Source organism: Artemia sp. Qi Xiang Cuo, chromosome 8 (genome assembly GCF_049724085.1).
Source record: "Artemia sp. Qi Xiang Cuo chromosome 8, ASM4972408v1, whole genome shotgun sequence".
In the NCBI taxonomy this organism is placed as follows: Eukaryota; Metazoa; Arthropoda; class Branchiopoda; order Anostraca; family Artemiidae; genus Artemia; species Artemia sp. Qi Xiang Cuo.
In genome coordinates this window covers 68,942,218-68,956,727 of record NC_142801.1, presented here as the reverse complement: position 1 = coordinate 68,956,727, position 14,510 = coordinate 68,942,218, and the positions used below count along the sequence as shown (strand labels likewise).

Sequence of the window (14,510 nt, the reverse complement as noted above, 5' to 3'; positions counted from 1 at the left end):
TATTAAATTAAGAATGATAATTTGGTTGACGCATCCTCTCCTCTTCTTAATACCACACAATTCTTCTTTTATAGTTTTATCTACAGCACCAAAAAGTCTACAACTATCATCATATTGCGTAATTTGCTCCTATAATAACCACAGTTACTCTTATCACCTTTCTTATAAAGGCTTTTATTGAGTTTTCCTAAAATCGCTAGGTACTTTCCCTTTTTCAAAAACCTTTTTCAGTATCTTCAATAATTTCATTCAAAATTCGCAACCTCCGTCTTTAAAAAACTCATTAACAACACTATCAGTACCTGAGGCCTTATTATTTTTTTACCCTTTTAGTAATGTATCTAATTCTTCTTTGCAAAATAAATCCTTCTGTGATTCAAAAAATAAATCCTCCTGTGATTCTCAAATTTTCCACCCATCTCTCTTTAACATTTTTCTTATCATTATTAGATTTCCACTATCACTTTTTATCTCAACTCGACTAGGTCAAGACTGACTACTTCCTTTTAACTACTTATCATGCCAATGCAATATCTCATTATTCTGCCATTTTGATGCATCTTCTAGATCCTTGGCAATTTTTTCCATAGCCTGTATTTCACGCCTTCTTTAGCATACGTCAATTCCTTCTCTTACATTTCTCTTTATTCTAATGGGCAGTTTCTGGTAATTTCGTGATAGTTTCTATCCACTGAAACTACTATGCAATCTATTCCAATCACTCATAACATCCATCTTCTACATTATCAAATTTTTAACTCTTTAATTTCATATTCAACTGTTCCTGGAAAATTCCTCTCAAATTCTTATCCTGGTTCCTCTCATTGTCTTAAATTTCCGAAAAGTAGCCTAACTTCCCATCCTGAATTTCATTTTATATTAACTCTAGACACTTCTAGATGGTATCCTTTACTTTTAACATCAATTACAGCACTCCTATGTGCCCTAGTATCTTGTATCAATCCTGCCAGTCTTCGATTTATAATAACACAATCAATAAAGTTGGCCGTTAAACCATCAATAGGTCACCGTATTAGCTTACGCTTCATTTTGTGACCAAATTGATTATAACCAGGTTATTATACCTTTGAAATTGTAGCAGTCTGTTGCCATTACTGTTTTCTTTTCCTATACCAAATTTACCTATGCTAGGATATCATCTGTTCCTATTTCTACCGACCTGGGCGTTAAAATCTCCGAATAAAACACATTTCCAAAGTTCTACTCATTTCCATATTTCTACATGGGACCCTGTCTATTTGCTCCTGTACTGTAAATGAAATTCATCTGAGTCACTAGTATCTCTTTAGTCGGTTCTACAGAGGCATATACTACTATAACTGATACCTTGCACCTTTTGGTCTTAAATTAGCAAATATAATTCTTGAATAATACCTTCCTAGCCTAAGAAATACTTGGAAGTTTCCTTATTCATCATGAGTCCTACTCCCTGCCTATGCAGCCTATAATTCCTGTCTAAGTAAATGCATTCTATATCGCCAAATTTCAGGTTTCCTACGTCTGGTAGATAAGTTTCTGAAACCCCTAACAATTCTATTTCGAAACGTCTGTATGCAGTCTATTCTTCCTGTCTGAGTAATACATGCTATATCACCGAATTTCATATTTCCTGCGTCTGGGAGATAAGTTTCTGGAACTCCTAATAAGTCTACTTAGAAAAATTTGTATGCAGCCTCTGCTTCCTGTCTGAGTAAATACATTCTATATCACTGAATTCCATGTGTCCTGTGCCTGGGAGATACGTTTCTGGAACTCCTAATAAGTCTACTTAGAAACATCTTATGCAGCCTCTTCATCCTGCCGGAGTAAATAATTCTATATCACCGAATTTCCTGTTTCCTACGGCTGGGAGATAAGTTTCTGGAACACCTAATAAGTCTGATTCGAAATATCTGTATGCAGCTTTTTCTTCCTGTCTGAGTAAATACATTCTATATCACCAAATATTATGTCTCCTGCGTCTGGGAAACAAGTTTCTGGAACTCTTAACAAGTCTACTTCGAAATATCTGTATGCAAACTCTTCTTTCTCTCTGAGCCCTATATCACCAAAGTTCATGTTTCCTGCGTCATGGAGATCAGTTGCTGGAACTATTAACGAGTCTACTTCAAAACATCTGTATGCAGCCTCTTCTTCCTGTATGAGCAAACACATTCTATATCACCGAATTTTATGTTTCCTGCGTCATCGAGATAAGTTTCTGGAACTACTAACAAGTCTACTTCGAAACCTCTGTATGCAGCCTCTTCTTCCTGTCTGAGTAAATACATTCTATATCACCAAATTTCATATTTCCTGCGTCTTGGAGATAAGATACTTGGAACTCCTAACAAGTCTAGTTAGAAACATATGTATACAGCCTCTTCTGCCTGCCGGAGTAAGTACATTCTATATCACCGAATTTCATGTTTCCTACGTCTGGGAGATAAGTTTCAGGAATTCCTAATAAGTCTACTTTGAAACATCCGCATGCAGCTTATTCTTCCTGTCTGAGTAAATATATTCCATATCACCGAATATTATGTCTCCTGCGTCTGGGAGATAAGTTTCTGGAACTCTTAACAAGTCTACTTCGAAATATCTATATGCAACCCCTTATTTCTGTCCGAGCTCTATATCACCGAATTTCATATTTCCTGTATCTGGGAGATAAGTTTCTGGAATTCCCAATAAGTCTACTTCGAACACCTGTATGCCGCCTCTTCTTCCTCTCTGAGTAAATACATTCTATATCGCCGAATTTCATGTTTCCTACGTCTGGGAGATAAATTTCTGGAACTCCTAATAAGTCTGCTTCAAAACATCTGTATGCAGCTTCTTCTTCCTGTCTGAGTAAACAAATTCTATATCACCGAATTTCATGTTTCCTGCGTCATGGAGATAAATTTCTAGAACTACTAACAAGTCTACTTCGAACAATCTGTATGCAGGGTCTTCTTCCTGTCTGAGTAAATACATTCTATGTCACCAAATTTAATGTGTCCTGCGTCTGGGAGATACGTTTCATAGAACTCCTAATAAGTCAGCTTAGAAACATTTGTATGTAGCCTCTTCTTCGTGCTGGAGTAAATACATTCTATATCACCGAATATTATGTTTCCTGCGCCTGGGAGATAAGCTTCTTGGAACTCTTAACAAGTCTACTTAGAAACAACTGTATGCAGCCTATTCTTCCTGCCGGAGTAATTGCATTCTATATCACCAAATTTTATGTTTTCTACGTCTGAGAGATAAGTTTCTGGGATTCCTAATAAGTCTATTTCGAAGCATCTGCATGCAGCTTTTTCTTCCTGTCTGAGTAAATACATTCTATATCACCAAATTTCATATTTCCTGCGTCATGGAGATAAGTTTTTGGAACTCCTAATAAGTCTACTTCGAAACATCTGTATGCAACCTCTTCTTCCTGTCTGAGTAAATACATTCTATGTCACCGAATTTCATGTTTCCTGCGTCTGGGAGATAAGTTTCTTGGAACTCCTAACAAGTCTACTTAGAAACATCTGCATGCAGCCTCTTCTTCCTGTCTGAGTAAATACATTCTATATCATCGAATTTTATGTTTCCTGCGTCAGGGAGATAACTTTCTGAAACTCCTAATAAGTCTAATTCGAAACATCTGAATTTGTCAGTCAAAATGTCAATACGGTAGTTGTTTTTAACATTGTAACCTTCAAAATCATAATTTTCATATTACTTAAATCAACTGAAATTGTTTAGGCCTTAGGAAAAATCGAATTTTTTTGGCCTGAGGCCAGTGGGCCCTCAGTACAAATCAGGGATTAATATATTTTGAAATATACATAAAGCCGGCTTAGAGCCGGACAGCATAAATTCCCTGAGAACTCAAGTGAATGGGCGCTTTTTGCAATTCTTGACCCATCTTGGTCATTACATGTTTTTTCACACCTGGTGATGCTCTTTTATGAAAAAGAGTCTACGTCAGGCACAAGAAATTTCAAGCTTATTACCTCCGACTAATTACACATTCATGCTTACAAACATTATACTACTATGGGGACACAGAACATAATAGGTAACTTAGCTAGGAACAGGTTTTTCAGCCCAAAAAGCCCACCAAAATAAACAAAACCCAGAAGAGTTATGACTCAAACAGAATCCAATGCAAATGCCGTATCGTTTACTAGGCTGTAATTTCTTCGAGCTGTGCCACTCCTCAAGGTCACCCTGCAGTGCTGTTTGTACTCATGGCTCTGATTAGGCAAACTCACAGAAGGTCTACCCTGACGCCATTATGAACCAGAACCATCTCACAAAACCAGAACAGTTTAAACCGTGTAATATAATAAATGTATAATATAAAAACCATATAGTATAAACTATATAATATAAATATGTATATATAGTATATACGAAACTGCATAATATAAGTAAAAATAGCATTTTCGAATAAGAAACAATGGAGCTTTCGAAGGAGAATGTGCTATCCAACAACACAAACTTTTTCATCGTTTGGCAATGTCCGGTAAAACCCATTTTTCGTCAGCCTTCTCCGTGTTGTCGTAACTACCTTTGATTTCATAGAGTCTATGTCTGACTGAACCGTGTATAACACCGTCAACTTTTCAGAGAGTATTCAACAGAGTATTTATCTGTTGAACAACTTCAGAGCTTCTCTGTATCTATAGCAACCTTGTGCTTTAATCTATACTTTTATACCATTTCCTAGTATTTTTCAAATTTAGCATCTTTCGATGTTGGAATTCTGGCAATCACAGCAGAGAAGTTGTCGGTATTGGCTATTTGTTTTATTTAACATTCTTTTATTCAAACAGTCTCTAAAGAACTCACAGCTGAAGACTTCGGTGGAGATTCTCGCAAAGCTGGCACACACTCTGAAATCTACGAAAGTTTCATAAACTCCAGTATAGCTCATTTATTCTTTTTGGCATCCTCCTCCTTTGCTCCTTTTCCCTATTATTTGCTCCACTTTCTTTTCTCTTTTTATATTTCGTTGGAGAAGTGCTATAAAAGAACAAATATTATAACTTTATTTTACGTAAAAATTTCAACGACATAGGATGACCGCGTACGCACTATGATTACATTAAATTGGCCTACGTTTTGTGAGTCATTTTCTGCTTATTCATCTGATTATCACCCGGAGCCTGTCGACGCTAACGCACCTCAGTGTTGCGACCGCAAAATATAACCTAAAATCATTTAAATATTGCAGTGGTTGCCTCGACCCCTTTCGCATGCCGCCTGTAGCAACGGCCCTCACTTACTCCCCTACAATTACCCCTCTGGTATAGGGTTTTCTTAGCCCTTCTCCTGTTTGTGGTAGCTTCTATTACTTTTTAAGTTTGGCTTGATTGTTTACGGTAATTTCAGTACGTTTTGGGCTTCACTTATCTATTAACAAAAGAATTATCCATTTGTCAGGATACAGTACAATAGCGCTGTTGCGACCGCAAAATATAACCTAAAATCATTTAAATATTGCAGTGCTTGCCTCCACCCCTTTCGCATGCCGCCTGTAGCAACGGCCCTCACTGACTCCCCTACAATTACCCCTCTGGTATAGGGGTTTCTTAGCCCTTCTCCTGTTTGTGGTAGCTTCTATTACTTTTTAAGTTTGGCTTGATTGTTTACGGTAATTTCAGTACGTTTTGAGCGTCACTTATCTATTAACAAAAGAATTATCCATTTATCAGGATCCAGTACAATAGGCTAAATTTACCTTGTTAATTATGACCTTGTTAATATATATTAGTTGGTAAACTTGTCATTGGGCTCAATATTGACTTTCCTTTGCGTGAGACTGGTTTCCTCTTTCCGAGCAAATACATTTCAAGTAGACAAATATATTAATTGTTATTCTAGTTCCCTCCCTGTCTGCAGTGGAGTACCTCAAGGAACTCTCCTAGGCCCCCCTTTTTTTAGATATATTTAGTAACCTTGCTAAGGAATTTTCTGACAAATTAAAATAGGTTAATGAACTAAGGATCATAAAATGTAGCTACGAAAATTAATGAGTAACCCTATAAAAATCTCCGACGACATTGCAAAGGGACAAATTGATCTTAGACATGAGATTCAACCCTTCTATCGTAGTAACAATAAGTTTTCTTCATTCATCGCCCCTGCTTATTAACCCTATCTGTGGATCCTATCCCAAGTTTCAGTATCTTCTTTGAAATTTCTACGTCAAAATTAAGATGGGATGTTCATGTTCATCCACGAAGCTAATGCTTCTATATGTTTTCAAGCCACTGAACAAATTTAGAATCCTTCCTTCTTTTTTTAAGGATTTATATCTCCTTTGCTAAGTCTCCCCTCGAAAATGCTGTTTCAGTTTGGCACCCTGCCATTTCCGGTGTAGGTTCAGATAAAACTGAATCATTCCAAGAAACTGCCCTGCAAATAATTTTAGAGGGTAAGATCCTAAACTCCCTGATTCTAAAAAAAGTAAGGTCGGAAACGCTGTTTTTTCTATTCTTAAAACAAATTCAATACTAAATTCTCACACGGTAAAAATTCTTCCTGAAAGATGCTCCTCATCCTGATTCGATTCGCCTTGTGCCATTTTTTCAGTCTATATGTATCTTGTCCCCCACTTGCTGCCTCACTTCAAGATATAAAAAGACTTCGTCCCCTACATTTCCCAAGAAATTGATAAATACCCTGTCCCTTATTATTTATACCATTTTGCTCATTTATCGCTTCTTTGTGTTTTTTATTAATTGATTTTATTTTCTTATAAATTCTACCAGTATTCATCTCTTTATCTTTTTGGCAGGGTTACTTATGCATTTGTCTCTTTTTCGTTTTTGGCCAATCTTATCATATGTTTTTTTACTATTTTTTACTCTGAAATGCGAATTCAGCTCTTTGTAATGGCTCTTCAAATGCGAATTCGGCTCTTTGTTATGGCTCTTAAAATATGAATTCAGCTCTTTGTATTAGCTCTTCAAATGCGAATTCGGCTCTTTGTATTAGCTCTTCAAATTCAAGTTCAGCGCATTGTATTGGCTCTTCAAATGTGAATTCGACTCTTTGTATTGGCTCTTCAAATGCGAATTCAGCTCTTTGTATTGACTCTTCAAATGCAAATTCTGCTCTTTGTATCGGCTCTTCAAATGCAAAATCGACTTTATATATTGGCTCTTCAAATGTGAATTCGGCTCTTCGAAAGCCATCTTCGTAACTCTTAAATACGAGTTCGGCTCTTCTGGGCTTGTAATGGTCATTTGAAAAAATCTTATCTTGTCTTAAAAAAGGTGGGGCTATATACCACTTGTGTTTTTCTTTAAAATTGTAGCACAAAAACAAATCCACTATGAATATATCAGGCTGATCTTTTTCTAAGGCACTTTATTCCATTATAGCTTGTCCGATGGCAAGTTACGCAGTAATGATAATATTATGTTTTATATTTATTGTTTTTGCCATAAAATTGGCACTCATGTAGAAAATATGGATTTATCTTGGAAAAAAAACTTCCAAAATTTAACAAATCATATAAATACAGTAAGAATTTATAGTAGCCCCTATAATGCTGCTTTTAACTCCCATTAAAAATACAAATTTACTGATTGCAGCACTGCAATTTATTTTTTAAAAAAATTCTTTTCTTTTTTGCTCTTTTCTAGACAAAGGAAATAAATTTATTTTCAGTTTTGGAGAGTCTGGCAAAACCAATTCACCAATCCTTGGGGTTTTTCTCACTGATACGGAGACAAGAATTCAGATTTTAGCAGATTCACAGCTGAATGAAAATGAAGAAATTCAAATGATTTTCAAGAACTTTTTGCCAGTTGATGGCCCATTTGAAAGCATAAGAAGAGATTTATTTCTTGGGGAAAGTCAAACAATTCGCCAGGGATCTATGGAGTGTTCTTTTTTGGCAGAAAGTCCTAGGTCAGTTACAGATTGTTATTTTTTTTATTTTTTCTTATCAATAGCGAGGTGTGGGGTAGCGCATGCATAAGGAACAAGCAACAGGTTTTTTTTTCTTTTTTTTATATTTTATATATAATGTTCCTTATATTTTATATAAGTTGTTTGTATTTTTATATTGTATATTATATTACAGTATATTATATATTTCATTATTTTATTATATATTTTATTTTATTATATATAATATTATATGTTTTTTATTTTACAAAAATTTATATAAATAATTTCTTATATTATATATAATATTTTCTTATCAAGAAGCTGATGCCGCCAGTTATATTAGTAGCTAGTACATACAATAGAGACGTTTTCAGAAAATATTCTCCTCTATATTCTAAATTAAAAACATAAAATGGATTAGACACATTTGAACACCAAGGACATAAAACAACTGTTTATACCTCGGACCTCTTTGAAGTGTATTCTTATCTGAAAAGCATGATTTGCAAAAAAATTATTTTGTTTGTTTCAAAATTATCGAGTTTTCTGGCCAGTTTTCCGTCGGTTTTACCACGTTAAAACGTTTGTAATTAGTCAAATTAATCAATACTTTTCTTCTGCAACAGTTCAAATATTAACAATCAGCTGATTTTCAAAGACAACTGTAACTTAAAGGAAAGTCACTTGTTTGGTACTATTTTTAGCTGATTTTTTACTATAGTTATTTTTGTTTACTGCCTCTTGCCACCAAAACATCATAAATGCACAGTAGGATGACCGCAAAAAATAAATGTTGGAATTTTGTTTCTCTTAACAACACAAAACGGTTCCCTTTTCAGATAATGAGATAGCCGAAATTTAAGCTCGATTAAACGACGTTAACCCTGGCCGCACGTCACTCAAAGTTTGAAATAATCCAAATTTTTGACCAGAATGCAAACTATTGGCCAACATATGGAGCCATAAATCCACAATGGTAAATGATAAAACCCCCTTAATATCTCAAATGAAAGCCAATGTTCTTCTGGAAAATTAACTTTCTATATATAATTGTTGTTATTTTCAGTTATTTTCAGAGTTACAACAGCCTTTAGCCCCAAATAACGTGACCTGTTTTTCTGTTTTGCCATATTTGTCTTCAAATAACCACTACGGACACTGAACATAATATTGTTCAAGGAAATGAAATTTTTTTTAATTTAAAAGTATTTTAGAAGCTAGTTTGGGAGTATTCTAACAATTATATGGGTTTTTGCATGATCTGTCTCGGAAATGATATTTTTTTTTAGTTTAAAAGTATTTTGGAAGTCAATTTTCAAACATAATGAGCCTTTTGTCCAACATAGGAATTATTTTTTGTTGAATTAAAATCAAGTTGGTGGATTGAATGAAGAAGTTGAGAGCTATGGCTAATTGGAAATAAAAACAAAGCCAAGACAGATAGTCTGAGTGAGAGGCAAAGCTGGCATAAGCCTTTTTCCAAATTATAAAAAAATGATATCATTTCATCTGTTGATGGATAGTCTATCCATCCGTCTATCCACATAGTCTATCCACATAGACTCCACCATATGATGGAGAGAACTAAGAGTATAGGCATGGAGTAAAGGTAATTCAAGTAGTCTATCAGTTCTATGAGCCAATTTGACAATGTGGAAGATGGATGGAATAACTTTAGGAAAACAATTTGTGAAGTTGCTGATGGTGTCATAGGGAAGAAAGTTAGGACCACAGCTAGCAATATTAGTGAAAAGGCTTTATGTTTAATAGAGAGAAGAAGGGGCTTTTACAAGAATTATCTGAGTGATAGATCATATGAAAACAAAAGGAATGTAAGGAAAGTGGAAAAGGCTTTAAAATATGAACTAAGGAGGTATGAAGCGGAGGCCATGGATAAAATTGCCGAGGATCTGGAAGATACAGCTAAACGGCATAATAGTAAAATATATATTAATATTAAGAAAATAAATATTAAGAAGACTAAGTCACTAAGGCTAGGAATAAGTAAAGATGAAAAGGTGACGTTGGGCAACGAAATGAATGATCAGGTGGGCAGCTTCACTTACCTTGGTAGCATTATTAGTAAAGACAGTGGGAGCAGTAAATATGTTAAAAGTAGAATAGCCAAGGCTCAGGGTGCTTTTTCACGGTTAAAAAAAAGTTTGGAAGAATAGGAAGATAAGTCTGCAAACTAAGATTAGAATTTTGGAAGCTACAATGATGACAATGTTCAAATATGGCTCTAAGGCATGGGCACTCCGAAAAGGAGAAGAAGATTTGCTAGATGTTTTCCAGAGAAATTGTCTAAGGATTCTTCTGGGTACCCGGCTAACTGATCATATTTCAAACAATAGGTCGTGCAAGAAATGTGGTTCAGTCCTCTAAGCCTACAATGAGAGAAAGTTTGAGATGGCTAGGGCACGTTCTGCGGATGAAGGATGACGGATTGCCAAAGATTGTCCTTTTCGGTCAACCGTATAGGGTTAAACGGAAAGCAGGGCGTCTGCCGTTGGGGTGGGAGGATGTCATTAAGAAAGATTTGAAGGAAATGGGAACTTCCTGGGAGGGTATAAAAAGGGAGGCTTTGAATATATTGGAATGGAGGAAGAGCGTGTGTAGCTGTGTTGGTGTCAGGCGGCTTGGTGCTGCGGTGAGTTGTTAGTAGTAGTTAGTAGTAGTATATGGGTTCTACCTTCTGATAAAGTCCCACTGGAATTGCCATGGGGATAACCGAGATTCATAGTTTGACTTATGACAAAGAATGTCCACTAGACTTGTATCCAAAACATGGCGCTGGATGTGCAATTGGCTTTCTTTTGAGACACTAAGCGGTTTTTTATTATTTACCGTTCTGGAGTTATGGATGATATGTCAGCTTTTTGGAAAACAAATTTGATTTTTTCAAACTTTGAGCGATGAGCGGCACGGGTTAACGTCGTTTGATCGAGCTCAAATTTAGATATCTCAATATCTAGAAAAAGGAATCGTTTTGTCGAATTAGGACAAACCAAATCCCGACATTTTTTCCCCTCGATGGGATCCGGTCTCACTAGTGCACAGGGAAGACTTTTTCATTAAAAACATATTCCCTATTTTTTTAGTTTTTTAAGATACATATGTCGGTTTTTACTTATTATTTTTTTACTTATTTTTCCAGTTTTTACTTAACCAATTCTCATAATCAGGTTTCACTTTCACTGCCCTTGGTACTTTAAAGCCAACACACCCGAATAAACAATCATAAATTCGTTTTTCAAAATCGAAGCGTAACTAATATCTTCATTGAGTTTAACTCCGAGAGCAAGTATTGACAGATTCAACCCTCCCAAACATCAGCTTATGATTATCTCTTAGTTTTGCACAAATTTTTACAACTGTCAGGTTTTTTCTGATCTTTTTTAATCGAGTTTTACGTATAAAAACACGTATGTTAATAAAAATGTTCATACATATGAGATAAAAATATTTAGTTCATTTTAAGACTTCTAGCCAAACTTACCAAGTTTAAAGCTGTTTCTCTTTTTAGAATCTGGTAAATTAACTAATCTATAAATGGGGAGGGGGAGTTAAGGATAAATCTCCCTGAAACACATCCAAAAGACCCGCTTTTCTAGGAAATGTTGGTCCTAAAGTCCCCTTTGAAGGATCAGACGATGATGAAAAAATTATGAAAAAACCAATCTATTGATTCTTAGCGTGAACCTATTTGTTAAAATATTTAACTGCAATAAATCATCTAAGTGTTAGTTATGTTTTATGGAGAAATAATTTTTGTAGATTAACTAGGATATCTCCAAAAAAAGGCCTCCGAAATTCACGCTAAATATTTCTTTTGCTAAGAAGAAATAAAATAAATATATTTTAAGCAAAGTTTAATAAATTTAAGCTCACTATAATCCCACTTCAATAGATTTAAGCAAAGATTGTAAATGTAATTTCCAAAAACAAAATAAAGCATAAGAACCATATGTGGGTTTCTGTTACCCGAGACCTTCATTTGAAAAGTGCGTTTAGTGTAAGATAAAAGATAAGAGAAAGTCTAAAACATAAAAGCAAATCAGAAAGAGAAACAGAATAAACAAAAACAACAAGAAACAGAACAATAAAATGACGCTTAGATTCGGGTAAATACAACATCCACAATAAAGAGTAAAGTGATCTGCTAAAACTCTAAAAAAAAAGCACGGAAAATTCAGTAGCTATCAAATGCAGGTTCACCTTCTCTATGTTTTCACTCCATTTATTACTTGATTGTGGTAATTTCAATTTGTGAGTAGTTCTATTCACAAAGAAGAAATTTCCAATCCAGATAACACAACCCTCAAGATCTGCTCACGGAGTATCCTTATCCACGAAATGTCCTTACCATTTGCTAGACTTTTACAATTCAGACGCATCAGCCCACCCTTTCTTTCCCGATCAGAGCAGTTCCTAGGGTTGGTGGTGCTTGGAGTAAAATTAATTTCGGCGCCCCCTTTCTGTTTCAAATATAAGCAAAAAGAGTCCAAATCAAAGTGGGCAGCCCCCCCCCCCAACACGGTATCCGGGCCAGCTCACCCCCATCCCCCCCCCCGTTTGAACGGTACGACTGTTTCCAGTCGTACCAACTTGTAAGTTGTCGTACCAAGTTGTAAACTTAGACTGTCTAGACTAGTGTTTCTCCTCTAATGTTTCCCCTTCTCCTCTCTATTAAACATAAAGCATCTTCACTAATGTTCATAGCTGCGTTCCTACCTCTCTTCACTATGACATCATCAGCAACTTCACAAACTATTTTCCTAAAATTATTCCATCCATCTTCTACATTGCCAAAATTTAAACTCTCCAACTTAGTATTCAACTGTTCACAACTGTTCATCTATTCCTATTTCTGCCAATCTGGGCGTTAAAATCTCCGAATAAGAACACCATGTTTCCACCTGGGATCGTGTGTATTTGTTCCTGTAACTGTAAGTTAAATTCATCTGAGTCACTACTATTTCTGTCAGTTGGTTCTACAGGGGCAAATACTAACTACTATGACTGATAATCAGCTCTTTTTAGTTTCAGAATGAGATATTAGAATTTTATTATTAATACCTCCTGAAGCAAGACTTTACAGTTCCCTTATGCATCATGAGCCCTACTCCCTCTTTATGTACCCCATATTTCCTGCCTGAGTCACCTGATTTCATATATTTTACTCCTGGGCTATGAGTTTCTGAAACTCCTATTAAGTCTAGTTCGAAGCGTTTGAATTTTTCGGTCAAATTGTCGATACGATAGTTACCAACACGATGGTTACCTAGAACCAGTGCAGGAAGGGGACCAACATATCTTCTCAAATCTAAACAGAAGTGCTTAAGCTGGCTTAGAACCAGACAGCAAGAAGTCCCTGAGACCTCCAGTTGAAGAGAGGCTTTGTGCAATCCTGAGCACATCTTAGTCACAGCATGGTTTTTAGCACACGGCGATGCTCTTCTATCAACAAGAGTCAAAATCCTACACATACAATCTCAAGCCTATTACCTCCAACCCTTTAAAGCCTCTGTCTTGAATACTTGCATTCAGTTTCGTGATTTTTTTTTCTTCTGAATAATTTGGAAAACCACGGACACATAGTTGTGACTGCCATACCTACAGATGTTATGCTACTTCGTGGAGACAATTCATAGTAGATAAATTAGTTAGGAAGAGATTTCTTAGCTCGAAAACGCCCACCAAACAGACCAAGCCCGGAAGAATTGCCCATTACTCAGAATCCATTGTAATGCTGTGTCGTTTACTATGCTGTAATTTCCTCGAGGGATGCCACTCCTCAAGGGGGAAGATTTGCTGATTCCCCGACAGGGTGGAGGCAACCCTTTCACGAGGCTGTTGTCCCCAGATCTGGATCTTATGCACGGCTTCTGATGTCCTCCTATAGAAGATCCTTCCGCGATTCTTCTATGCATCACCATGCAATTTAATCCATGGCTGAAAAAAGCTTTGGAGCTCACAGGATGTATCCCCACGCCAGTGGGCTCTGCTGAGTGTACTTCCGGGGGGTTTCTTCCTCCTCCGCCTCTATTTACAGCCCCTGGATGAGGTTGCCCCCGTTTCTCTTATAGACACCCAGATAATAGGACCCCCTTAGTTCGTACCTCCTGTGGAGGTACCCTATATATCTTTAGGGCATTCCCCTACAACAAAACTCGGTAAAAAAACGAAAAGTGTGTCTTGGGCCCAAGTCATTTCATTTTCCAAAATTTGATTGCGCTAGTTTTTACAAATATTGCCATAGCCGTAGTTGGAAGTGATCGCACTCCTGTCCAGAATTCGATTTCTTCCGAGGTGTTACTTTTTACTATATAAAAATCTGTATCGCTTTCTAAATCATTAAAAAAACAGTACAGGATATTTGGGGCAAAATTTGTTAAAGAAATAACTTATTTTTAATGCCGGTTTTTAACTTGTATATTTTCAGTCTTTTTCCTTACTGGAGCTCGTATGGATGCGAAGTAGTTGAAAGTACGGCTGAGTATACCCAGTGTAAGTGCAATCACCCGGGAACGTTTGCTGCCATTGGAGAGAACCAAAATTATTTGGTAAGTTTTTTTCTACTTTGTTTTAAAGATAAAAAAAGGATAAAGATCCTCCTGAAC

At 36.1% G+C, this 14,510-nt stretch overlaps 1 protein-coding gene across 1 annotated transcript in view; it reads left to right on the top strand.

Moving 5' to 3' along the window:
* LOC148949748 (uncharacterized) overlaps positions 1-14,510 on the top strand; it is a 107,451-nt gene that overhangs the window by 52,203 nt on the left and 40,738 nt on the right. The window contains exons 5-6 of the mRNA XM_089092776.1: positions 7,663-7,905; positions 14,333-14,453. Of these exons, the coding sequence (XP_088948902.1) occupies positions 7,663-7,905; positions 14,333-14,453 (364 nt within the window). The remainder of the gene's footprint in view (positions 1-7,662; positions 7,906-14,332; positions 14,454-14,510) is intronic.